This window comes from Cyprinodon variegatus, unplaced genomic scaffold (assembly GCF_000732505.1).
Source record: "Cyprinodon variegatus isolate N-32 unplaced genomic scaffold, C_variegatus-1.0 Scaffold433, whole genome shotgun sequence".
Taxonomy (NCBI): Eukaryota; Metazoa; Chordata; class Actinopteri; order Cyprinodontiformes; family Cyprinodontidae; genus Cyprinodon; species Cyprinodon variegatus.
The window spans coordinates 548,538-576,330 of record NW_015150886.1 but is presented as its reverse complement, the minus strand read 5'-3'; the positions used below and the strand labels follow the sequence as shown (position 1 = coordinate 576,330).

Sequence of the window (27,793 nt, the reverse complement as noted above, 5' to 3'; positions counted from 1 at the left end):
TGATTTAAGTCAGTTATTTACAGGGTTTGTACACATTTAACTATTCAATTCAAATGACTAAAGTTACAAACAAATAAGTTACAAACCTACAAATAAATATAAAATTTGATATTTAAACATATTCATCAATCTGCTGACAAGCGTTTTTCATTTAACTATCATTTAATGCAGGAATAAATTGCAGACATTTTTATGTGTGCATGCATTTTGGTTGCATTAATATTGATGCCAATTCAAATCAAATGTCCTTGTAATAGTAATGTGCAGATAAACAGAGCAGCATTTTATGTCACCAAATAAAGACATTGGGAGTTTGCATCCCTGCAGTGGTTCCCCTAGCAATGGTTATTTTGTGTATGAAAATCTAGGTTAAAGTTGTTCTGAATTATGTATGGCATATTATTTTTTATTTTGTCTTATCCTGATAAATACTTTCAGTTGGTTTTAGCATTTAGCATACATGTGTAGCTGCCGAGGTGTTTTGTGTTAGCTGTAGTTCACTTGCAGCTTCTAGATTCCCTAAAATGTCTGTCTGCTTTAATCAAACTTGCAATTTAACTGAAACTATAGTTGCCCGGCCAGTATAACATATCTAAGTTAGCATAAATTTAACTTCATAATTCAGTTCTATCAACAATTGGCTACGGTCGCTACGTGCTAACAAGCTAACGTAACGTAGCCAGCCTGGATACTAAATACTATGAAAGTTAGCCAACATTAGTTAATCATTGGGACATTATAGCCGTTGATTTAATGTTACATTATAAACAACCACCACCAATCTTTCTGTTAACTTACCGTAATGTCTTTCTGGTGAACTGCGACGTGTCTCTTCAGGTTGTGTTTTTTCCAGCTATCATGTGGCCATATTCCTTCCCTTCCACTAAAATCAAGCATTTGGTTTTGTTCTCCACTTCGATGAAGTGAAAATATATCCATAGATCACGTCTCCTCTTTCTCCCGAAGCATGTTTCACTTTTAACCTGTCGCCGCCTCGCCTCTGTGTCCGCCCGTGTGTGGCGGAGGAGAAAGGATTTGATAAAAACAATAACGTCACTACTGGAAAGTTACTTGATAAATAAAGCAGCGACGCTACGGTCAAGCTACTGGAAAATGTAGTTAAACTAATAGCTTCGCTACATGTAGCAGCGCTACTGCCCATCACTGGAAACTATGTAATGATAATGGTAATAATAAATAATAACAACACACAAAAACAGTATAACAATACGCCTGTTATTATCATATTAAGATGTTGAGGCTGTAGAATGATAATCCCTATGGTCTAATTAATAAAAAAGTGATAAAAAATAAAAAAAAACATTTAAGGCAACAATAATAAACCCGGCCACAACTGGGACCGAACCCACAACCCTTTGACTCGTAGCTACTCAGCTTACCCTCTACGCTATCAGCTCGCAACGCATGACACCCCTCGCAGTCTGCTTCTTGACCAGACTGGGAGGGGTGTCACATATTTTACGGCAAGAAAGTAACACACAAAAACAGTATAACAATACGCCTGTTATTATCAGAGTAAGATTTTGAGGCAGTAGAATGATAATCCCTATGATCTAATGTGATAAAAAACGGTGTGGTAGCGACAGGTGGGTGCTTTTTTTTATTACAGACCAAGCACAGAAACTCTCGATGGATTTTAATGAAGTTAAAGATTAGCTTGACTTTTGATCCTCAAAGCTGTCAACGGCACTTATATTTTACAAAACTAAAGAAAATATATTTCCTTACATACCCTTTTGAATAACTTTGGCTTATCTTAATGAGGAATCAACTTTGGATATGATTTTAATTTCAACATCACCAGCCGCAGCACTGTCTCTGTTGACTTTCTCTGGTTGAGCCTCAGTCCGTATCCCCGGCTCCAACTTAATTAATTTTATTTTTCATTAAATAATAGAGATGCAAATAAATAGAAATAAAAAGTTCTCAGATAAGATCGGAGGTGTATCTATAACTACGCAACCAATTTCATAAAATAAGATTATGCTGTCTATGTTAAATTAATTCATTAACTTTATTTTAATCAAAAACAAAATAAAATAGCACAATATCACACCAAGATCCCCAATAAACCTGCTTTTCAGTTGACTGCAGGCCCACAAACGTCACTTTTAGGACGGCAGAGGTCCCAAGCGCCACCTGGTGGTTATCCGGGTACATTGCAGTTCTTTTTGAAATAAAAAAACTGGCCTCAGGAAATTCATCGTGATTCACGTGGGAATCACACAGGAATCATGCAGGAAACCGTCCATTTCCAACCAGCGCCCACTGTACTACTTATTGCAAATGTCTGATAGCATTTCATGCCACTTAGAGAGGCACCAATTGTTATTTTGTTTATGGTACAATAACTTTTCACTGGCAACGGGGAGGGTTTAGATATCTTTTTTTCCCTAAATCACTTATTATTTCAAAAGCATGCAAAACTCAGGGAACCAGTATGATAAAATAATCCTTTATATATAAATACAATTTAAGGAAAAGAAAAAAGAGGCATTTATACTCTTATAGTACAGGTTGGTCAAGTCCCCAAGCATGAAGGATTTGACATGATTACTTTATACCATACTCTTGCAAAACAGCTTCCATCCTGTCCATCAAACGCTATAAAATAAAGGGCAATAGTCCTTGGCTTGATCCAATCAACAACACCTCAAGATAAATACACTGACAGAGGTGGGTGACCTTTCTCTTGTGAAATTATTGATGTCGGGCAACCTGGTGGTCCATCCTGCTGTGCAACAGTGGGAGTCTCAGGCCTGGATCACATAGCCTTTCTTTTTCTGTCCTTGCTCTCATCCAAAACCCATATTTCTTGAGAAGGGTGTTCTGTCAGAAAGAAGAGACATACTCTAACAGCTGGTGTGAAGATGACGGTGCTGTGATTGTGTGTATTTGTGAAAATACCCTCTTTCGGCAGCAGCCTCAGCCACTAATTCATTTTAAAGTTTCAACACATGATTGGATGCTTCCACCTGTCTCAAATCCACAATCAATCCGCCAGTTATAGCATTAAGGTCTACATCCTGCTTTTTACAGATAAGTTGAAGGGGGAGGGACTCTGGGATGCAGTCTCCTTGACATCTATCTTTATTTCTTTCTTTCTCTCTGCAAAGTCATATTTTTCTTTTTACTGCAGCCCAAATTGTCTTACAGAGATTGAAGCTTCACAGCAGGACACATTCTATCATGACTACAGGAAGGTGCCTTCACATCCATCTTTCTGTCAAAATGATGTAGAACGATAGGAAATGAGTCCCTGTGATGGAAAAATTAGTTTCTTGCTAAAATCTCATGAGTGGATAGAGCTTTGCTTTCTATAATCTGACTTTGGACTTATGGTTATGTCGTTATATTAGGAATGCACAATATTATCGGCATGCTATCAGCAGTGGCCGATTTTAGTTTAAAAAGTAATCATCAGGCCCTGGCAATTCTACCAATACATTTCATATGTAGAGCACTTTTTAGGGACAAAAACATAAGGATTGTCTCTGCATCAGCGAATCACGTGTACCAAACAGATGCATGAGTCAGTCAAAGAAGAAATGCTAAAGTCGAAATGTCAGTGAAGTGCTGTTTTTCAATGTTTTGGAAATAGATAGCTGAACAGTTATTTGCAATGACTGCAGAGGACAGAAGGGAAGAAACTATATAGTGTCTGTAAAGTGGTGTAGGGAAAAAAAATACAGATATTGGTTATCAGCCATTGAGTTGTAAAATATCAACATATTGGATGTTGGCCAAAGTTCCAACATCATGCATCCCTACTTTATATTATTGTGCTTCTGTACTCTGCGTGGAATAGGTTTCTGTTTGGCTAGACTGAAGGTCATCTCCAAAAATGCAAGCAACTGCAAAGAAAAATAGATAAATGAGAAAAAAAAAACTCTTCTCACAGTTAAATCCTGATCATCCAGTTTCCCATTTTACTCATGAACATTTTCACACCACTTTAAACTATGGGTATCCAGGGGCCTAGTCATGTGCTATGACCTTACACATATATATATATATATATATATATATATATAAAACTGTAACTGGAGCGTGTAACAAAAGTAATTTCCCTCTGGGATTATTAAAGTATTTCTGATTCTGATTCTTTGTTTTCTCCCCCTTTTTTTTGTGTTTTGCTGTGCACAGTAACAAGACCACTTGACTGGAAATTGCACATGCGCACAATGAGTAAACAATTAATAAAGCAAAGCGAGTTAGAATTTCCAAGCAGAGGGGTTAAAAGAGGTAGTAAAATTCCAAAATCAATGTATAAAAAGCAAAACACATATTGAATGGCAGAAGGGAAAATGGATAAGTAGTGCACAAAATACAGTATAAACTTTAATGTTCTCTGAAGTGGAAGATGACGCTTCGATTATGTCAAGTTGCTGGACCCGTGAACAGATATGGACAATACGGCTGCAACTAAAGATCCTTTTGCAAATCTGCCAATTATTTTTTCAATTAATCGATTAATAATCGTGTAGCAAAAGGTTCCTTAAAGAAGAATGTTAATGAAATGAATGAAACAGGTGAAACTAAAACCTTTAAAAATCTGAAAGAGCAAAACAATCAGACACATTAATGGAAGAATTGTTCTTGTCTTGTAAATATAACTGATTAGTTTTCATCATAGCCATGCTTGGATAATCTCTTTTTTCCCCACTGCACCCCCTTTTTCAATCAAAAATATTTAGCAGCTGTTTGTCAAAGGAGAGGGGTGCTACAGCTTTACTGCCAAACACCCAGATTTCACACCCAGCATTTCTTTCCTCTCTTCTTCTTCTGGACTTAGATTCAAGCACAGACATCAATATACTGATTCTCAGCAGCCCATGCCTCTTGTATTGTGTCCTCTCATGTAGCCGTCTAATTTGTTAAATCTGTAACCCTGCCATCCACAGACAGAGCAGGAGAAAGCTAAATCACCCCAATGGCCGTAATGACCACTGATGCTTAACACATGGAGACGTTTCTAACAGTGCATGTCCGTCCCTCATGGCCAACAAATCAATGCCAGCCTGTCCTCAAAATGTCAAGCTGCAGCCACCCCAAGGGCTAGAAAGATAAACCAGGTTTAGGTTATTTCCTGAATGGTTTTAACAGAATGTTTCCTTTTTCCTTTTTTACACAGTCATGTGTCAACATTCCACCACAGACTGATCGGTTTGAGTTACTACTCAGGAGAGCACACTGAAAGCGGTGCAATAGATGTATATATCAGAGGCCCAAGAGCATGTACGTGAATTTCTGTTTTAGAGGCTCTTGAGACAAGCCTCATTCTTCTCTGACAGTTTGCTTAGACAACAAAGGCATTCTAATCTTTAATTAATTCTGTTTGAGGGTGCAGTCTAACCACCTGATATCCTAAAAGCTAATCTGAGTCATTTAGTGTCCTCCTAATACTGCAATAGAGGAATTCTGATTCTTTGAAAAATTGTTATGATGGGGGAACCAAGAAACTTAATTTTTGCCTGTTTTGCTTTAAACAAATAATAATAAAAAAATCTGTCTTTAAACCTTCAAGATTTTTCTACATGTTTAGGGCTGATAATTCTGATTCGGGTTGGGGGTTTGGGCTATAACACAGTCTACAATAAGTACACAAAGTTTTCTGTGCATAAAACAAAAGTGACTTGCATTTTTTTGTGAGTTTTAAGCATGTCATAACTTATCCCACCAGTTCATGAAAAATACTTAACTAGCAAAGCCAACTAAATTTATTATAACAGCAAAACTAACCAAAGTATGAACATATATTATATATAGGCATTAACTACAATTAAATCAAGATAATATTGTTTAGGTACATGGTTATGAAATGATTTTAATGAAATGGTCACAAAAGAAGTGGCAAAAACTGCACAACCTGCAAAATGACCCAGAACATCTTGATTGTATCTTCTGAAAATATTTTCCTTGTAACAGTTTAATCTCACTGCTTTTATTCTTACATTTACCGAGAACATACAAAGATGTGTTTTAGATCACAATTTTTTTTTATTTCAAAGTAAAAGAAATACCAACAAATATCCTTTTTTGCATAATTTACATGATAATAATTTGATTAAGCCTGACCATTGACAAAGTAGTTTGAAACAAACAAAGCACACCACATACAGTAAGCTACTTTACATGCATATTTGAAACATTCTATGGGTGCAAATTCAATATCATGAGCTCCAAATGAATCACAAGCNTATTTGAATGTCAGCAGACAGCAAGAAGCCTCCCAGATCTCCAGATGCATTTGAGATATCAAAAAAGTACTCCAGAGTTTTGTTCAGCATGGGGGTGAGTAGAAAATGAAGGCTAATCATGTTTTGGGTGTACTATTCCTTTAAGGTTAGGTACTTTTAGTGAGGCACTTGAAAATGAAGCCAATGAGACACAAACATGTAAACATGCATTTAAAAGGAAATTGTATAATTTTCAAATGTTAAGAGTTGTCTGCAGGTTTTGTACAAACGACGGTCAAGTAAGTATTTAATAGCTAGTCATGGAATGAAGAAAGAAATAAAATTACTACTGTATAATGGCTTTCACTATTTTTTCCATTGTATCTACAGAAAAATCGGAATTGTCTTAAAATCCGTATCAGTGGGTAAAGACTTTGCAAAATCTAGGGATCAGAAATCAGCAACCAAATTCTGATCCCGACTCAAACAAAGTTTTTACTGCACGTCTACATTTTTTCCTGCAAATTGAAAAATGTATCAAACATAGGCTATTTAAAAAGCCTTTTAACAAGATCATAAGGAGAACATTCAAACATTTGTTATACTGTATAATAAAAATATTATCAATTTATGTGAATAGAGCGATAGAGATGATTGCAGATTTCTAGAGAAACTGGAACAGGTTGAGCCCTACAGTATTTTCATCATGGGAGAAGAATTTGAGGTAATGGGAGCGTATTAATACTTCAGTGGTTATTTGGACAAAAACAACAACAACAAACTGGAAATGCAACAGTAAAGGCAACTACTACAGGAGTCTCAAACTCATTTTCATATCAGACCAATTTTACGTCAATAAGAATGAAGTATAGAAATCGTCCACAAGTGAACAGAAATAAAAAATAAACATGTACAAGCAGATTTATTTAAAGCACACCACATACAGTAAGCTACTTTACATGCATATTTGAAACATTCTATGGGTGCAAATTCAATATCATGAGCTCCCAATGAATCCCAAGCATAAATGCATCACCTCTGTGTTAGTAACACAGAGAATGAACTAGCAGGTTAACAAAATCTAAAGATGCTTTGCTAATGCTACTGGCTGCAGCTAAAGAGAAAACAGTAAAGGTGTGATTTCCTGAAAAGTAGCCAATCTGAAACAGTTTACTTTCTCAGGTTGTTTCTGCTCTAAAATATAAAAGGAGGAGCTGAGGAGGCACATGCATCATGTTTGTGACAGACGATAAATCTCATGGTAAATCTGCTTGCATAAACTGTTGAAAATAGACTCGGATAGTAGTTTATGTGCATTTGTTTTATACAATGTAATAATAGGCATATCAGTATTACGTTGTGTGTAATTTTGGCAGAGTTTTTAACTTAAAAAATAAATGTTTACAAAGGCTTGTTGCAGCTGTATAAATTATACTTTTCATTCATCATTTCATTTAAAAATTCTGGGTTATTAAAACTTTATTATAAATATAAATCTGTTTTAACCACTTTTTATGGTTTTGTAGAACTGTATGAACTGTATTATCTTTCATACTGTATGAAAAGATAATCAGATACAACAGCTTAAAAATAACTACAGACAAAAGCCTATACATTCTGATGCATTACTTGATTTAATAACAGCTAACACTATAGTATTTGAAATGTGGCCAGGTATTTGACTGCAGTTGAGTACTGGCAATGAAGAAAATGAATATCAGCAAAACAGCCTGTCTATAACTTGGGCTGCAGAACTAACAGTGGTAGAATGGTGGCAAGGAAAATGGGGGAGTTCATCTCCCCAGGTCTGCAGCGAGCCCTGTTAAGTATGTTTTCCTACACTACGTTCTGTTCAGCCTCAAATTTATTAAAAATGTGGCTTAAGTTAAGTAACCATTTGTGTCGGATTTATGTCGCTGCAAAGCCAAAAATCTATTTTTGGAAGGAATATTCTAATAGCTCATGTGTAAAACCGTATTTTACAGATTTATCCGCTTTAGTTGTCGTTTCCAAGATATGTCACAAATCTGTCAACATGTAAAAAGCAGGATTTTGATATTGGTTTTCAGAAAAGCCTTTTTTCCAAACATGATGCATCACATTATCGCCTAATAGGAAGATGATAATATACAGAGTAATATCCTTTCAGTCTGCTAATTAGCTTAAACACCATGAAAATACACCTTTTTAAATACAGAAATGCATGTTTGAAAAGCAAATAATATGCCAAATGTAGCCACCTTACCTTTGCACTCAGAGAATGATAATGTCTCCTAAGCAGTTCACACTTGTGTATCAGTTAAAGAAGTATTTCAATATTAGTAGCAGGGCTGTAACTAATGATTATAATGCAAATCGATTCATCTGTCGATGATTTTTTTTTTTAAAGAATTGATTAATAATCGGATAGCAAAAGCTTCCTTAAAGAAGAGTTTTTGCAAAATTAAACCAAATCAAACTAAAACTTTTCCACTTGAGGAATTCTGGGTAGAGCATATTGATAGATTAACAAGTTTTGCATCTAGACATTTTCATCTAGAATGGAACTATTTTACATATTTTTTGTACAATAATAGTATTATTATTGCTGCTCTAAGAGAGTTGTTCTGTCACCTAAAGGCATTTTTCAGAGTCTCTATACCCCAATTAATGAATAATCCAATACTGAATTAAATGATGACTATGTCAATAATCGATTAATCATGATTAATCCTATTAATTGTTTCAGCCCTACACTACTTTGCCAAAAAAAAAAAGATTCTGGGAAAAAATTGTTAGTGACAACATATGATCCGTAATGTGATAGCCCTGTCTGCAGCATGAACCCTTTGACGATTAAAAAAATACTTTTAGAAACAGAGGTGATTTTCTCTCTTTTTTTTTTTGTAGTTATTTTTTAAAAACTGAACCTTAAATAGAATACAAAAAAAAAGTAATTGGCAAAGGAAACTGTTCTGAGAAAACAGTATTGCTGTGGTAAAATGGAGACAAATTGCTTCTAATGTCTATTGTGTTTGGAAAAGAACAAATATGTTTAAAATATAATTCCATGTAGTGATAGATGGAAAGATTTAATGGATAAGCATAACATGCACATTTAAGTAAGTCATCTTTTACAACTGTATTTAACCGACCATATTGCTGATACTTAGATTTGCAGCATGACATAGTCAGGTACCATTTCAGCACAGGTAGAGCTGCAAGAAACAAGAGTCCACATCCTGCTGACATCAAACATCCTGAACTACTTCAACACTCATGCTGCCCCTTTAAACTCTTTTTGCCTTCTGCATTTATATATGAACTAAACCTGTGGGTGAAAGATTAAATGGTACCACACTGAGCTGATGTAAGCAGTAAACACCTCCTGAGCTGCATCATATTTACTTCTGGTGGCATTTTGACAGGAGAAGTAATAATATTTCAGTGATGCAGATAATTGAATAGAAACCTATAGGAGCTGCATTGGATTGAATAATAAGATGAGGAAGTTTAAAATCATGGAAACTTGTATTATTTCCAGAGTGGATAGTTTTATACTCAAACAAAGAGGATTCATTGCTATTCAAAGCACCCCATATCACCACAGGATGCTGAAATTCTTGTTTATTTGAGTCTGGTGGTGAATAGAGCATCTTCTTTTCTGTCTGTATCTTTCATATTTGCTCCTATTACCACATTCAAGAGAAAATATTTGCACTATGTCACAAAGCCCTACTCCAGCCTCTCTCACACAAGATACACGGTCTTATCAATTCAGCAGATTAAATTTAGAGCATGGTGAAAAAAAAAGATCCTGTTTTGGTTTATGTTTTGAAAGCTAGAGATGAAGCTGCATCCTCCTGGATGTTAAACTCATCTGTTCATCTGACAGCAGCCCGACTTCCTTTTATTGTTGCGCAAAGACTGATCTACAAAAAAACAAACTCTGTATCGTTCCTGCCTTCCTCTACTGTGAAGTAAACAGCTTGGCTGAGCTTAGCTGGAACAGACTGAATATGTTCCAGAAAATGATGCTCACATGGCAAAGATTTGGGATTCTGTAGGGCGAAATAGATTTGATTGGCAGCCTAACTTTGGATGGGAATGTTACTTATTCAGTTTACATATGGCTCTGACTCAACATATTTCATCTTAAAATTGCTTATAAAGGAAATTAATTTTGTTTATAAATAGATTCCACATATTCCACTAACTTACCATCCTGTCGGCTGAAATCCTGGTCTGTGAGATTCCCCAGGGCTGTGGAGAGATACCAGAGGTGGAGCGCAAAGCGCAGAAAGGAAAAGTTCCTCCGGCGTCTCCAGCCTCTCATCACGCCTGCTGGGATGAAAAAGAGGCAGGAATCCTCCGATCACACTGCGATGGGTTATATCCAGGTTAGAGCAGTTTATTTAAGAGGGAGGGGACTTCAATGAGATGCAGCTGGTTGTCATAAACTTTTCCTTACTACGGGAAACATATTTCAGACTGCAGAGTGCGCAAAAATATAGATAAACAAACAAGATCATCTGTTTTTCTTCTGGCTTTTTGTCTCTTCTTAAATGGTTGAGTTTGAACGCGCAGATGAGTGGAGAGATGATAGAGAAGAAGGTGAAGCAGCGGACCTGATGGAGCAGCAACACTATGCCATGTGCGCTCCTGACTCTGCTTGGTCCTAAAGAGGGTTTAGTTAAAGACTTTTCTCATTTACAATACTGTTAGTACCACCCTCATTCTAGGGCGACCATAAGACTGTGCTGAGTCCCCCTGCTGGCCCCTAAGACAGATAGAATATTAATGAAATTTAGCAAATATATATATATATATATATATATATATGGTGGAATGAAGCAAAGTGTTAGAACAAAAAAACTAAAAAACACCTAAGCATTTTAAATGATTAAAGAAACCGACAAGTATGTTTTGTAGGTATGCGGTCCCTGTTGAATATATACTGAAGGGGGATTGGGAAAAGGTAAGTTTAATTTCCCAGAGACATGCTTGCTTGTACCTTTCATTAAAGAATGGGCAGCAGGACATAAGGAGGCATATGTTTGAGGCTGGACTAACAGACACATTGGAAAAAAATCAAAATCTAGATAAGTTTTTTTTTTTCTTAAAATAAGTGCATTTGATCTTGAATCGAGGAGATAAAAGAGACATTTTGCCAGTGGAACAAGACAATTTACATTCAAAAAAAAAAAAAAAATACACAATTGCATTGTCTTATTTCAAGTGCATTTTATCTAAATATCTTATTTTAAGAGTGAAGTTACTCATTCTATTGGCAAATCATCTCATTTTACCTACTCAATTTAAGGCTAAATACACTTAATTTAAGACATTATTACTTATTATTAGATCGTTTTTCCAGTGCACATAAGAAATATGGAATCCAGCAGACAACAACAGGCAACTTGAGAATGAAGAGAGAAAAAAAACAATACCTCAATATAAGTGCGATAAAACAAATTTACATGGAACATTTCTAGATGTGCAAAGCAAGTTGTTTAAGTCACAGCCACAAGTAGTTGCACAAAATATTGAGTCAAGAATACAGATGTACATTTTTCAGATCTAGTTGGTGATTATTTGCTATCCTCTGTTATTTTGTGGCACAAACCTCCAACAAAATGACGTTTGTGAGTGTAACAAGACAAAAATGACTGCATGTCTGAAAGGTACCATATTTAATCCTAAGGACTGTCTTTAATGATTAAGAGAATTCTTCCATGGACTAAAAATAGTCAAAAACTATTATCTAGAGCACATGGTTAAAAATCTCACTGTTGTGGACATGTGTAAATAATTTGCGATTAATCAAACCATGCAAAAAAAATATATATATTTTCCTCTTTTGAAATCATTGTCGTAATAAAGAATTTATTTGTCGATATTAAACAGCGACCCAACAATCTAACATGTCTAAAATATTTTCAACTTTATTGTTGACATGTTGCACTGAAACAACAGATGTTCATATATACGTATTAAGAAAAAGTACATTAAGAAATTAGACTAGTGCAGTTTATCTCATCGTCTCAGGGGCTTTGATGTCATAAATCCAGTTTTCCGAGAAAAGCTTGTGATCTGTTAATGGAAAGTGGGTATAGACAATGGATGGGTAGAAGTAATGAGATTTGGAGATACAGATTTAATGCTTGTTGCTATTATTTCAGCTAAAGTCCTAATGGAACATATTACAGAGACACATCTGGGTTTTTTTTTTAAACCATGGATGGAAGACAATTAGATATGAAATAAAGGGAGGGCATTTCTTAATGTGCTAATGATAATTGTTTTTACACATGAATCAACAAGGATATAGACCCTTTGTTTCATGTTGTTCCCAAACTCCTTTCTAGTGTTTTATCTTACAAGTCCAATGTAGAAACGACTGGTTCATAAACTCTCCCATTCCAGTTTAATGGACAGGTTTTCAAGTATCAATAATAAATCAATAAAATAATTAGGAAGACATTTGCAATTGCTACTGTTTCAGAAGTATTTTTCAATTAAATATTGGAATAGCTTGTATAGAATGAAATCAAACTCCCTAAAGTGATGTATTACATAAGTGTTTTTCTGCAGCGAGAGATTTTTCCTCCAATTACCTCTTTAACTTTTTGTTAGAAAAAACTAACAGAACTATAGTTATGTGAATTGTGTCAATTGTGTCACTGTATAGCCTCCAGGGAGGTTTTTAGGGATGTTCTCTTTATTTAGATCTCATCTATGTCTTATGTTTGCTAACTGAAATGGTTCAGCTTAATCTTACTTAATTTGTACACTAAGGGGCAAATATAAGGAGCCACAGATGTCCCTCTGCAGCCTCCATTTCTCAGTCAATTTCAGCCAAATTGGATGTTGTTTGTGATCTCTTCAGGACTTTCCATATTTTTTCAATCATATTTAGGTATTTGCTTTAACTGGGGCATTCTAACACACACATATGCCTTAAAACAAACAGGTTTATAGCTGCTTTGGAGCATTGCTATGTCCAAAGAGTTGTTTAGTAAGAGTTTACCTAATGTGATGGAGTTTTTTTAATCCGAAGATTGGACAGGAATGTTCCGATCTTGCTCACGTTTCTTCCCAATATAGCTCATGGCAAACTTTAAACTGAACTTTTCATTCACTGAAAGCTTTCTTAGAAAATATTCAATTTATTTGCCATAAATCAAGAAAGCTGAGGCTCAGTGTTTGGATGTTTCGGTCTTTTTGCCAATTTTATCTTCTTTTTAAAAGCTTCCACAGCGAGATAACCTGAGGGTAGCTGAGTCATTCTAGCCTGTGGAGGGACCTAAGGGCAGAGTCCACATTATGCAGAGACATTAATGTGACATCCAGACACATGATTCCTCAGAGAGAGAGAAGTTGACTGACAATAGCCTGTCTCCTCAAATATAGCTCATGTCAGTTAGTGCTCAACTTCTGAAACCTGCCGACATGGCAGCAGGAAAATTGCTATCCAATGTGGAGTCATTCCTAAAAGATTTCTTAGTAACACAGGCAGGGGAGATGTAAACAGAAAATATTCTTTGCAGTACCTAAACATTATCAATAAATATCCTTAGGAAAAAAAGTTTTTGTGTAATACAGATTTATTTATTGAGTATTATTCACATGCTGTAAATGCTGTATGTGATTCACATACATACACATTCAAAGTTGGATGTTTAAAGGTTTTCTTTGTTAACTCTTGCCTTGTCCCAGCTTGTGCTACTGTATTTAAAATGCCAGAGACTTCTCTGTCACCTTTACAGACTATATGCATAAAAAGGTCCGTGGCTGCACTTTAGGAGCCTCCTCTGTTATAATTTAGTCATCTCTGGTTTGGGGCTCCATGACAGAGGACCTTTTTTCACAGGCACCATGTGTCTCATGAGTTTGATTAGCTTGAAACTCTACCGTTCCAGATCGGGGATTTCAGTGGCCTTGAGGCAGACGTGAAGCCAATACTGAAACATGGTCTTGCTCCCTCGCTGCAAGGACAAAACTGTCCCAAAAAGTACGTGAGGTTGCTCAGCTCGGAGAATATTTTTACCTGCAGCAAATCACTTTTTGAAACCATAAAACGGATTAAAAATAACTTGAAACACTAATTAAATTACCTGCAGATGGTGTTACTAGATTTGATAATTTAACATTAAAAACAAGTATTTACCTCATCATGTGTTAATAGTTTAATTGTAGACACACTTTTGTGATGATCCACTTTGGTAATATACCATTTAATAAATATTTTCAAATCAAAGCCTTAATTCTGTATTATAGTTGCACATTTACTGTTGCTGTTTAAAATGCCTTTATATTAAGAATTAAACTATGATATATGGTTAGATTTTATCTTCTTTTAAAGCTCTTTTTCTGTTGCAGCCATTTCACAGGAATTGTTTTAGTTAGTATTTGTTTTCAGTTGGCATCTATCAAACTGTGCCAGACATTTTTTGAAGAAAAAAAAACTTTAGACTGTATGCTAGGATAACCTTGTGTTAAAAAGTTTTGGTTTCATTGTATTATAGCAATAAAACAAATATTTAAACTACAACGTAGGACATGATCAAAGTGTCAGTCAGAGCTACTGTTATGTATAATAGAAAAGCTACAGTTATTCATAACTGTGCAAAAATATTAAAATATATTAAAAGTTAAACAATAATTTTTCTTTTTAAGCTACCTATTCAGTGTCATTTTTAAATATAGATAGTATTGATGAATTCTTCCTGTATTTAGAAATAGCCTAAAGGAAACACACATCGTCACTGTGCTCTTTATAGACTGGAGCTCACTAACACGGTAAATATAACAGCATTAATTTGGTTTATAGTCAGAGTACCTCCAGTGGTCCACTTCCCAAAGTACACTAACTACTGTAGATTTTTTTTTTTAACCTTTCACCTTTGTATACAGATATGAGAAGCAGATATACTTTTCACACCATGGCAGTCTCTAACTGGAAAGAGAGAATTTGGGAACAACATGAGAAAAAAAAAATCAAGTTTCACTGTTTATAACAATATAAAGAGTGGAAAGTTAGGAGACATAACCCAAGAGTGGAATGCACATGGAGGCAGTTTTTATTACAAGGTGGTTTCTGATGGTGTCGCTTTCATCTTTGCAGAATCTGTTCCAGAAGTCTCTGTAAGACAAGAAAAACACAAATATTACTGATCTGACCCTTCAATAGACTGATCCAAACCCATTCATCAGTACCCACTCTTTCCCTTTCTCGGTCTCTTAGCAGCAGCTCAGCACCACACTGTCAGCTACCACTGCTTAATGGCTTTCACACTCATCAACTCCCCACTCCTAGATGGCCAGGCCTATAGGTAAAGGGAATAAGTCTGCTATCTGACTTCTGTGCAATCACTCTCCTACAAATGTACTACCCAACAGCTGGAATCTCATTTCAGACAGCATTCAACACCACCCACCCACTACTATGTGCTATCAGACCCTGGCTGTGAGTCTCTGCTGGGCTTCCCCTCTGTGTGAGATAAAAATGAGGCCTTCAAATCACACAGCGTTTGTTCAGAAGAAAGTCATTCTTTTTCTCCCAGACTCTGTGGTAGGGCCCAACTAATGGCTTCATTTTATAGGTGGTGAGGTCACACTGGCATCATAGCTGCAAAATTCCACCAAGAAATGTACTATTCTTCAGCAGAGCGCAGACTTGCCAGCTGTGTCAGTGAAGCAAAACTCTGGTTTACCGTGGATTTGATATTTTCCTTAAAGATTGTTCTTTGGCCTTCGGTAAAAATAGCCTCAGAGTAAAATAGTCAGTCATAGAAACGATTCAGAAAAAATTCACAGAATTCTTCTCCAGTTGACAGAGAATTAATTGTCAGGTTTTACAGGAAAGATAGAGATAGTTCACCCACAGGTGAACATGCGTGGGTCTGTCTGACAATGCATGTCCTAAATACATCATTTATTTCCCAAGTTCTCCCCATCTATCCGAGAAAGCAGAAAAATGTGCTTCATTCTGGTGCTGAATTATACAGTAATGGTGTATAGTGCTGAAAGTAAGAGCACAGGCAACACTTTGATTATTATCTGATGTCACAAGTTAAGGAATACAATATATTTAAAAAAAGGAAGATGTTGATCTTTTTGACTATTAAATAAGAAAAAACTTTCCCAATAATAATAAATATTTGGATGATAGTTCAGAGAAACTGAAAACCAGAAACACAAGGTGTAAATTGTTTAAGACTGACCTCTGCTGGATGAAATAAAAATGTACTTTTCCCTTAAAAATGAATGTATTAATTCATAAGAAGTCATAAAAAAAAATCACAGTTTATCTCATTCTCTCATATATTAACCCTGCATCTCAACCGGTGAAATTTATAAAAACTGCTTTGTTTTGGTTTCATTTGTTGAACAGGACAATATCCTGCTGTCATATTGTCATTTTTCACCCAATAACCAGTTACTTTGTAGTATTTAGTTAAAAATGTCAACAAATCCAACAAAGAGGTACCATTACTAGTTGGTACTTTCCTTTTTACTTGGTAGAATTATTTAATAGGTGAAGTCTTACATTTAACGGGGCTCCCTTCCTCTAATTTTAGATCTATGACATGTAAAACTACTATGACATTTTTTGTGAAAATGATTAAAAACTGTTAAAAAGCTTTAAAATAATATCTAATTAATGACTAGCAGTCTTTGGCCAAAAGGACAGGTCACCAGCCCATCACAAGGCAACACAAAGATGTGCAACAATACACACACACATACACGCACTTAAGGGAAATTTAGAGACAACAATCAACCTGATCTAACAGTCCTGCTTTTGAAATGTAGGAGGAAGTTGTACTCAGCTGTACCCAGGTAGAACCCATGCATGGAACAGGAGAACATGCAAACTGCATGGAAAAAGACCCTAACCGAGGAATTTAAATGCAAATGTGCTACAAACTATGCCTATTTGTATTGCACTACTTCTTTTCCTCTATTCTATCTCAAGAGGTTTGGACATCATTCTGATAACAGAAAAATCACATAACATTTTTTTCTAAGAAAACATAAGTACACAGTGTTTCATTAAATTGTCTGGGTTAACAAAAATAAAAATAAGCTGAACTTTAATTTTATTGCAAAAAACAAAACTTAAAAATCACTTTGAAAATTATGAAATCATCTTTATGTACAGTTGGGTAATAACCCAAGGTTGGTTCTGCAAAGTGTCCTGCGATGGACTAGCGACCTGTCCAGGGTGTACCCCGCCTCTCGCCCATGGAAAGCTGGAGGCACCAGCATCCCTCGTGACCCCACTTGGGATTAAGCATGTAAAGAAAATGGATCGATGGATGGATGGTTCTGCAACGCAACCACTGAATCTTCTAAATTGAAGATGCCTATACAATTATAATGTAGAGAAAAGACTGGAATAACATATCTCTAAAAAAAAACTTTATTTGCACTACTTTAAATCAGGAGTTTCTTGTCGGTAAAAGCCCCGGTTCCGACTTTCAATGAAGTGTCCTTGGGCAAGACACTTCACCCGCATTGCCTACTGATGGTGGTCAGAGGGATTGGTGGCACCAGTGTATGGCTGCCTTGCTTCTGTCAGACCCAAGGCAGCTGTGGCCACAATGTAGTTTGCCACCATCAGTGTGCGTGTGTGTGTGTGTGTGTGTGTGTGTGTGTGTGTGTGTGTGTGTGTGTGTGTGTGTGTAAATGAGTGAGTGCTTTGGTCAAGTCCCCTGACTTTACCATTTACCATAACCCATGCTTTAGGAGGAGTTGGCTTGCCTTGTACCTTGCATGGGATGGAGCATGGAGTCTTGTTCAAGGACCCAAAATGGAAGTCTGTGGAACAAACCACGTGCCTCCAATCTTCTATGTGTGAATTAATAATAAAAAAAAAACCTCAGCAACAAGTTCCAGCTTGTACGTATATCCAGCTCTTGCTTAAAAAGTTGAAACTATTTTTAGCTTAATCTCACCACAGTACAAGCAGGATGTTTGTAGCAAATGTTTTCAAAGTCAAAGGTTATTAACAGATAAAAGATAATTTAGATCCATGCTCGTGATACGTATACCAACTAAAGATTGGCTCTGTTTTTGTCAAATAATATATACTGCCGTGTAATTATAATTTAACTTTTATTTTTGTCAGACTGGTTTTAAACAATCATTGAATTTACAGCTGATGAGTCTCATGCTGAAACCTCCAAAGGAATGAGACTTTTAGATTGATCCATTTACCTTTTTGAAGACCTCTGCTCGCAGTCTGTTGGTTTGAGATATGGCCCTCTTTTTCTCCTCCTCCTTCTTCTTTGTCACCTCCGGCAGCTTGTTGTAAATCCTTCAGACGTAAAGAAGAAAATTCATACAGGGTAGAGGAAAATGGTATCAGAAGTCTAACAGTGGCTGAGCAGTGCCAACAGACTGGGATTCTGGAGACAAGGTTTTATCAAGTAAGACCACAGCCTGGATAAAAAATTAAAAAAAACTGATAAACAGGGTGCAAACACGCACTCCCCTTTCTCACTTGCACAAATACTGCCAATTTGTTAGGAGATTCTTTAAGTCAGATAGTATTGCCTTTGAAAAAAAAAAGCCCTAAACAAACAAACAAAAAAAAAACCTTTACAATGGGAGGCCTTCACCTGATCAGGTGTGCCTTACCAGATAAGCAGAGAGAGAGAAAAAAAAATGGAGATAAGATATAGAGGTTACCTCATATCTTCTACTAAGACATTTAAGGATCAAATATTTGATGGGTGGCAACAGTATGTGGATGTGTATGTGTTTTGTGTATCTGTACTATAGCTGAAAGGAACAATTGATGTGTTTAAATGTATTGTAAAAACAAGACAGTCTTTGAGGGAGTTAGTTTAAAAAAACTCACCGTCTGGACCTCAGATGCATCTCTCTGCCTGATATAGACCTCTCCCTTGGCTTAAAAAGGTTATCTAGAACACACACACAAGCACTCAGTTAGAAAAGCCTGCCGGAATAACAAAGAGGAATTAATATGGAAATTAAGCTTACATATGTAAATAAACACTAATGAATGAGCTTTATATTCTGAAATATAACACTGTCCACCAATAACACACCAACATAGAAAAGCAAACAGGGAGAATCTGAATCTCATCCTTTGTACTGACAAAGCCAGTCCTGGTCCTTTTAATTATCTCTGTCAGACTGAAGTAAAGTAAAAAGCATTAGTGCATTGTTACTTCTGACATTGGAGAGCACTTTATTTCTCCTTCATGAAATTTACTACTAAGCTGAATCCATTAGATTATATTAAATTTAGTACTATAATCGCTATTTAACTAAATAATCAAGCAGAAAGAAGGTTCAGAGACCTATATTTTCCAAACTGGGGTGTAAAAGTAGTCAATGCAAAGTTTGATACTTGCATTTCTTTTAAAGCCAAAACATCATAATATTTTGCTGGATCACTCAAATTTAACCAAATGCTTCATTTCAAAAACCTTTAAAGAAATGGTCCTGAATATCTGATATATTTTCTGAGATGAATGACAGACCTTTCTCAGTTGAGTTAATACATGTTAGGTAATTGACTTGTGATAGTTCGCTACTGTAAAATATATATATTTTACCCTTAATAACAACAACCGACTGTTGTCTTAAATACAAATATATTCTAACATTACATTTAAATGTACTTTGAACTTTAGACAAAATGAGTATTGACATTTTGATGAAAATTGGATTATACTCATGTGCTCAACTTTAAGTTGCTTCAGTTAATTTTTTAGGCTCTCGTGGTATTCAAACTTATTACCTGAGAGTTTTTGTTTAAACCATTTGGCTTAATTGACCAAATATGGTATTCATCATATATATCCAACATAGTTTTTTTTTTTTTCTTTATAGAATAGCAACTTTGACATGGAGGAAAATATAATCTAACCTCATCTCTGATGGTTATGCTGCTTTGAAGTGATAAATAAATGGGCTTACATATTAGACAATATCTATTCTTCAGGAAAACATTTTTTTGTGACTGTTACTTTGCAGAAATGTATAACTTTGATTTTGAATTAAAAATAATGTATTTGTTGAAAAGATTTATTTCGCATAATTTAACAAAAGGATTTGTTGTCCATAAATTTGCTGTACGAGATTATGATATGCAGAAATATATGCTAAATGTTTGTATATTTAGAATTTATATTTACTATTTATTTATATATTTTGGCTGCTTATAATTGGATTAAAAATCTTGAAAATACATTTTTAATGCAGTTGAACTTGAATAAAATTATTACATTTATATATATTATACATTTATATATATTATACATTAACAATAGTGGAGAACGGTCCTTATTGTAAATACTGATCTAGTCACTGCTGGATATTTTTCCTAAATTAGTCTGATTCAGTTTTAGCATAGAAATAAATAAATAGAATTTAGGTTTAAAGCACTTTTTGAAACATGGTCACAAAATAATCCAAAGGAATAGAAATAAAAACACTGAAAGTGATTAAATTACTAATAATGTGTGCTTTTTTAGATGAGGAAAACATACAAGTTGTACCTTCTTCTCAAATGTGTGCATAGAGTCACCTAGACAGTCTTTTATGTTTTATTTTATTAGTTATATTAGGCAAGTGTGAGTTTTAATTTTCTTTTTCTCAGTTTCTTTGCCAACCTGCATCTCTACAAGTTTTTACTTCTCTGTAGTACTGCGTGATGGCCACCAGAGAGCAAAGTCAGTGAAATGTTTCTTTATTAAAAGAGAAATGACATGTCAAAATCCCTTTTTTTCTCATTTGATAAAAAGCAGAGGCACTGAAAATTAAATTAACGTTTAGGAAACTGCATTGTTTCTTGGAAAGAAAAAAAGCTGGCATCTTCATGTTTGTTATTAATTTGTTATGGTGTCTGTTTGTCTTTAGAAATCGACAACTGCTGAAGGAGCAGCCCTGTGCCTAGTCGTCCACAGATTTGATAAATGTGCCTGAACCTGCAAAAGTGATATAACATGATAAAATATGGATGTAGGAGAGAGAAAGAAACCATCTGCTCTGAATATGTTTCATAGTCATTTACTTTCTGCTGTCACCGGGACTAATGCAACACATGTTCTTGTTTATTTATACCAGAAAGTTCTAGGATCCTTTGTCATATGATCAGTGGTTGATTGAACGCTTCTGTCAACACTGCAGGTCTGACAAAAACTGAGACTATTTACCAGTGGATGTTATGAGTCACATAACATTATTCTTAATGGCTTACTTCTCTTTTTTTCTGGCTGCTACTTACCACTAAGTGGATCTGGTGTTGTACAGTTCCTCTTGTACTTGTCTCTGTCTTCATATAGGGCCTTCAGTAGATCTGGATTGGAGTCCCTCAGAGCCCTCCTTCTCCTGGCCCTTTGCTCTAACCTCCTCACCCGACCCTGAGATCGGCTGATGAAATCTGGCCTGAAGAGCTCCAAAGCCTCCTGGGGAAGAGATCAGCATGTGTGAAATTAACTTTTAAGGGATGGACAGTGTAAGAAGGATATATTATTACACTAAAACTATGTATTTTTACACATACATTTGTACAAACATAGGTATAAATGTTACACTTTTCTAAGGTCCACATTTTGTGAGCACTTCTGCTATAACCTTTTGCTGCTGTAACACCACAATTTCCCCATTGTGGGAAAATAAAGTGATTTTCTATTCTATTCTATTCTATTCTATTCTATTCTATTCTATTCTATTCTATTCTATTCTATTCTATTCTATTTTATTCTATGTTGAGCTTGATCTGAACTATGTAAAACAAAAAACGTTGGAACTGTCCTGCCAATACAGTCACAATGTCCCAGTTTTTATTTAGCTGGAAAACAAAGTAGAGAAAACACATAAGTCAGCCAATCTGTATTTTTTATTTTTTTTTTTGCAATGTAAGTTTTGCATTTACGTGTTTAAGCTTTTTTATCTTTTTAAATTACATCTTCAGAAAAGATGTGTTAGCTTAGGTAAAATCCCCCATCCTGTTGAAAAGTCAAATTCTGTCAAAAAGCCTTTTGAATTCCATTTTTGTATTTTAAAATGCTGACAGTTTGCTTACCTTCCTCTAAAACTTTAGATTTTACTTGTTTAAAGGAGATTTCTTTTAAAAAAGTATAAAAATGTGACTCATACTTTCAGGCTCAGAGTTTTAGGAGTGCCTCCCACGGTATCATTCTGCAGCTGTGAGTGGTGATGACAAGTGGAAATTGTCTGAGCTTCAATGGATTTGCTACCTTCCTGGTCTTCTTCTGCCTTTTGACCTCCCCGCTTGCTCATCATCTCTGAATCTACTCAAGACACAAAGAAATAGCTTAAATTGTATCATTTAAAACTTGTAATATAAATATAAATATATCTTTATACTGAGAATCCCACAAAAAAACAAACGAAAAAAACCCTTAAGTTTGTGAAATGAAGCGCTGACTCACAGTGACAGGAACATATTCTATGCATTGACCCAGTATCTCTATCTCTATTCAGTTTCTGTTTACTGGTTACGACCTATTTATTCAATATTGAATAATTTTAATCGCACTAGTTCTATTGTTTTAATCTGCCAATTTTGTTTATGCTTTGGATAAATTCTTATTGTCTTATTTGTCGTTTTTTTTATATTTTGTTATTATATAAAGCATATCTTGGGTGTGGTACAAACCAGTATTAAATTTTGTATGTGTACACAAACATGGCAAATAAAGCCAATTCTAATTCTGAAATGAAGTGATTCATTCAGAACTTTCTAAAAACAGTTCTTTGATGTTGCTTTACCATCTCTCTTGTTTATACTCACTATTTTCAAAGGGGTCTTGAGCTTCTATAGTAAAGCTTTTATAATTTTGAAGACACCAAGGAACAGAATTTATACTGAACCAAGTGCAATCTAATGCTTTCAGAGACACACACACCCAAACACACAAGGGGACCAGGTTTTTGGTCCCCATAAGGACATAGGACACAATGATTTGACTGTTTAAACAGATTCAAGTCTCCACACTGTGATAAAAACAAGTTACATACACAAACATGCACACAAAACCCTAGCAACTCATAAGAAGGAATAAAACAGCAGGAACTCCAGTGTGGCCTATGAATAATGTAAACGATGGCAGTGCATCTAATCTGCTCTCCTAACCTCATTCATGTCTCTTTTGAGAACACATCTCTCAGCTGAATATGCTACAGCTATCACTCATCTTTTAATGGTACTGCATCAATGTCATATAATGTCACTGGTCAAGTTCTTCTTATAGGATATATTTACTGCCAGACTAGGTCCAGTGAAATTGAAAAAAGCTTAAACTACCAACACAAAGGTGAGGCAGTTTAATAATTAAAATATTTTGTGGATGCTCTTTTATGAGTAAATAAGAAACTCCAGGTCCTTTTGGCAGCAACTTTTTCCATTAATATAGGCAGGTTTTTCATTAAAAAAAGGTTATACTCCATTATATAGTCCATTATATTTAATATTAGATCAGATAAAAAAAAAAAATCGACTTTGCACTCTTAGTTATCTTCTTCTATACCTACTGCTTTGTTCTGATGCCAAGTTAAAAAAGGGCAGAATTCCAACATAAAAAGACATTTCTAAAAGTTAAAATATTTTAAATTTGTTTTTTGACCTTTAATCTCAAGTTTTAAGCTAATTACACATAAAACATCCTGTCAACAATTCTATACTTTTGATTGTATGTTAACTTTGTCAAAATGAAAACAGTTTTTTTTTCTTACAAAATCATTTACCTTACCCTTTTAGGATAGAGCTTAATTGAACATATTGCCAAATTTCGAAGTTGGTGTATTAAGATATATTATTGGTGTTCTCAATAAACATACATTAAATGGTGTTTTTTGGGGTCTGAATGGTATTCTTAAAATATATATATTTAGATACAAACAGATTTTGTGATTTATTAAGGTTGGTTTGCTCTGAGAATATTCTATTACTTTTGATTCAACTTTGAAATGAAACAAAAGCTCAGTGGTGAGGTATGTGCAGACGTGGTATGTTCCAAATCCTGTTTCAGCTAATCTTATAAATACTGTAGTTATAAGCAGGTTAGGAATTCCAATATGGAAAAAAATAAAAGAAAATAATTTACTTTTTTCTTCAAGTTGTTCCGGTAATACTTTATCTTTTGTTTTTCATGTCTTATTTGAGAAAAACATGACTTTAGCTTTGTTCATACACATTTTTTGCACATATACATTTTAAAATGCAAAGTTGCCTTTGGCTATATTGTGATAAACACGCAACAGTTGCACCCTAGCTACAGGAAGATTGTAGCATTCTCTTTGTACTCTCAACAAAAATCCCTTCAAATCTATTGTAAAATATTACAATGTTTTCCCGATGCAGCAGTCATCTTATCCTTTTTTCTTTTATTGTAAGTTGAGGTGGATAAAGGAGTTTTGCTTGCTCTTGATTGAAGGATGTTTGAGCAGAGCATGTTCTTCTGCCAACTGGGATTTATTTTAAACAGTATTAAAAGACAGTGGAAATAATGTAAAAAGTGTGTGTGGGGGGGTCTATTAACAATGCATGAGATAAGAAAGTAAGAGGTTAGAGCCAAAAAGAAAAGAAACAGAGAGAATAACAATACTCTAAGACCAGCTTAGTGCATAAATACAATTCCTGTTATGCCTTGAAGTTTCATTTAGGATATTCAAGCGGGGGAAATATATATTTACTGATCTTTGGATTTTCCATTGAAGGTGGTTACATTTCATACCTGGTCTAACAGTGATAGTGTGCTTCCTGTGCCTGGAATTACTTTGAGCAGAGACGGCTGCCTCATTTGCATTCCCCTTCTGCTTTGCAGCCTTTGTGTTGAAGGAAGAAGGTTCTCTGAATGACAAAGAAGTGCTGTGGCTCTGCTTTTCCCAGTCATCATCCTTACTGTTAACACCACAAGCAAGTGCCTTTTGATCTTCCCTGGGTCCACAGTGCTTTGAAAAAGGGCTCCCTGTGTGATCCAGTCTCATCTTTTGGACATTGCACCTGCTGAAGTTACCTCTCCTGTAAACCTCGCTTGTTTTGGCTGGTTTCTTATCTGTAGTGGATCTGCAGAGAGATTGCACACCAAGCTGACAAGTAAGGGCAGATCTGTACAGAGGTACTTGAACTCTTCTCACTCCTGCAGCAAGTTCTGCAAGTGAAATGCAAAGTGACTTGTCCAGAAATACAGCAGAGCTCCAAGACCTTAGGGGTAACTCATGATGGATGCACACCCTGTAGGAAAGCTCTGGGGAGAATGTTTTTGTTCCTGAGAAATCTGTCATTTCCTTTTTTTGATCCTTTTCTGAGTTGTTTGGATTCCATCCAGGACGTTGTACTTTAATCTTTCCTGGATCTCTTGCTGACAATCCATTAGCTGGAGATTGGACGTGTCTTTGATTATTTGACAAACAAATGACAGGATCCAGCTGGGCCTTTGAGTCTCTCATTGGCTGTTAGGATGATGTTTAGTGATAGCTCTGGAGCAGCTATTAAATTATAAAAAGGATGGATGAAAAAATCTTTCTAATTGCTACATAAAAGGTAAAAATACTGTATAATTTGCCTCCCATATCAGGTTGGAAATCTCCACAAAAGTATAGTCTTTAAGTAACAGGAGATTGGCTGGATTTAGATCCAAGCGACATGGTTTCCTCTCCTCCTTGTCCCTCTCCTCACTCCAGATGACTGGACATTATTGTGCAGTAAAGCAGAAATATGCTTACTAAGTACTCTGAAAAGAAAAAGAAAGAGAAAAAAATTTTCATTTCAGTTCCTTCTGATATATTCTCTAACTAAAAGATCATACAACTAAATACTGCACACACACACACACACACACACACAAAACACAACCAGTGGCCGCTTTTGTGAAATTACAAGGAAAAACACTGTACTGTTTTCTACAACACTGAAAGAAAAGAAGAGCAAGCAGAAAAATAGATCTATGACATTTGAAATTAAAATTCAAGATTTTCTAACAAGAAAGTTAAAATTTTCTGCTTCAGTTCTGTCTTTGGTTGTCAAAACTCTAAACCAGCACAATCAAAAACTAATAATTTCACTATTACCCTCGCAAAGCTAATTCCACCCCGATAGAGAAACGTCTTGTCATTTTTTTAAAACAATGTCAATGTTGTGAAATTAAAATGAAGTTGGATGAACTACCATTTGTTTTAAACCTCTTGTATTCGTCTACATTTTCAACATTACAACGAAAGACAAATACTGTATAGTTTTACATTATTTTTATATAGAACATTAGGTAGTATATTTGTAGTTGTATGAACAAATTAAAGTAAACAATTAAGAATTCTTTAATCTTTTATATTCTTCTCTTCCTCCAAGCAACCAGTAAAATAAGCAACAAAAAATTCTTTCAAGTGATTATCAAGTGGTATTTTTTAACCATATATTTTTAAAAACAAGCTTTGAAATCATTACATTTGGAAAAAGAATCTAAAGTGTCACTATATATTTTTTTAGAATAGAAAACTTGTTCACATTTAAAAAGTTGCTCAGAACACCAGCTCATCTAAAACCAACCAGATGAACCTGAAGAAGTGCCAACATTTTTTTTTAAAGTAAACAGACTTGCCCTGTGATGAAATATCTAAAGCAATATTTCTGCCAGCACTTTAATATTTGATTTTTTTCCCCCTCCGGTTTACCATTCCATATTTATTCAATGCTCATAGCTCATTCCCAGTCATCATGATCCAAAAATTGTAAAAAAAAAAAAAAAAAAGAAAAAAAAAGAAAAAAGATTCCACTTTCTGAATTTCTGCTGTACAGCTCAGCTCAGCTCAATTTGTGGCCCTCTTATCAGCCCTAGTTGAAGACAAATGTTGGATAGTTTATATAAAGCCTGAGGTGGAAAGCAACCTGTCCAGGGTGAAAATCAGCTATTGCCCAGTGACCACTGGAGATAATCAACACCCCCTCCCCCCACAGCCCTGCAAGAAGAAGAAGAATTGGAAGATTGAAGAATGGAAGAACATAAAAAAGGCCAATGATGTTGTCCATTTATGGACTGTATTCTGTGACATTCATTTTACACATTAACATAGCTTGTAAGACTCACTCTGTTTTGCATCAGTCAGCAAATGTAATTTAATAATAAACAATTCAAACATGTATTCAGAAAAGTAATCTAGCGCCAGTGTAGGTTCAAGTTACGTTTTGGCTGGTTCTCATTTTTTTTCAAGGATAGTGCAATGCACATGTTATGACAGCAGGAAACTGATTATGTTTACCCTGCTTGTTCTACTTTGAGACAACGACATGGGAATGAAAGCTCAGACAACTCTGAAATGAAAATTTATGAATCCGCTGTTTCAGCTACAGTCATTATTTTTTAGATTTCTTTTTTCTTTAGCAAGCCAGTTAAACTAATAACACATTTATCACTGTTTGCTAAGATATAAATAATAAAAAATAGTAGCTGCAGACACTGAATGAGCAAACACATACAGATAACACAAGATCAAAACAAGGGTATTATGTATAATAAACTGTTTCCATCCATCCATCCATCCATCCATCCATCCATCCATCCATCCATCCATCCATCCATCCATCCATCCATCCATCCATCCATCCATCC

General features: G+C 35.2%; 2 protein-coding genes across 3 annotated transcripts in view; both read right to left on the bottom strand.

Moving 5' to 3' along the window:
• Positions 1 to 10,826, bottom strand: part of LOC107093568 (disintegrin and metalloproteinase domain-containing protein 12-like) — a 131,053-nt gene extending 120,227 nt beyond the window's left edge. For both annotated transcript variants that reach the window (XM_015388708.1, XM_015388709.1), the window contains exon 1: positions 10,401 to 10,826. In XM_015388708.1, coding sequence (XP_015244194.1) covers positions 10,401 to 10,515 — 115 coding nt within the window. In that variant the 5' untranslated portion in view covers positions 10,516 to 10,826. The remainder of the gene's footprint in view (positions 1 to 10,400) is intronic.
• Positions 10,827 to 14,553: 3,727 nt separating this feature from the next.
• Positions 14,554 to 27,793, bottom strand: part of LOC107093576 — a 19,403-nt gene continuing 6,163 nt past the window's right edge. Inside the window, exons 2-7 of the mRNA XM_015388717.1 lie at positions 24,923 to 25,921; positions 22,323 to 22,477; positions 21,448 to 21,628; positions 19,051 to 19,114; positions 18,405 to 18,504; positions 14,554 to 15,324 (exon numbers count right to left, since the gene is read on the bottom strand). Of these exons, the coding sequence (XP_015244203.1) occupies positions 15,295 to 15,324; positions 18,405 to 18,504; positions 19,051 to 19,114; positions 21,448 to 21,628; positions 22,323 to 22,477; positions 24,923 to 25,637 (1,245 nt within the window). The 5' untranslated portion in view covers positions 25,638 to 25,921 and the 3' untranslated portion in view covers positions 14,554 to 15,294. The remainder of the gene's footprint in view (positions 15,325 to 18,404; positions 18,505 to 19,050; positions 19,115 to 21,447; positions 21,629 to 22,322; positions 22,478 to 24,922; positions 25,922 to 27,793) is intronic.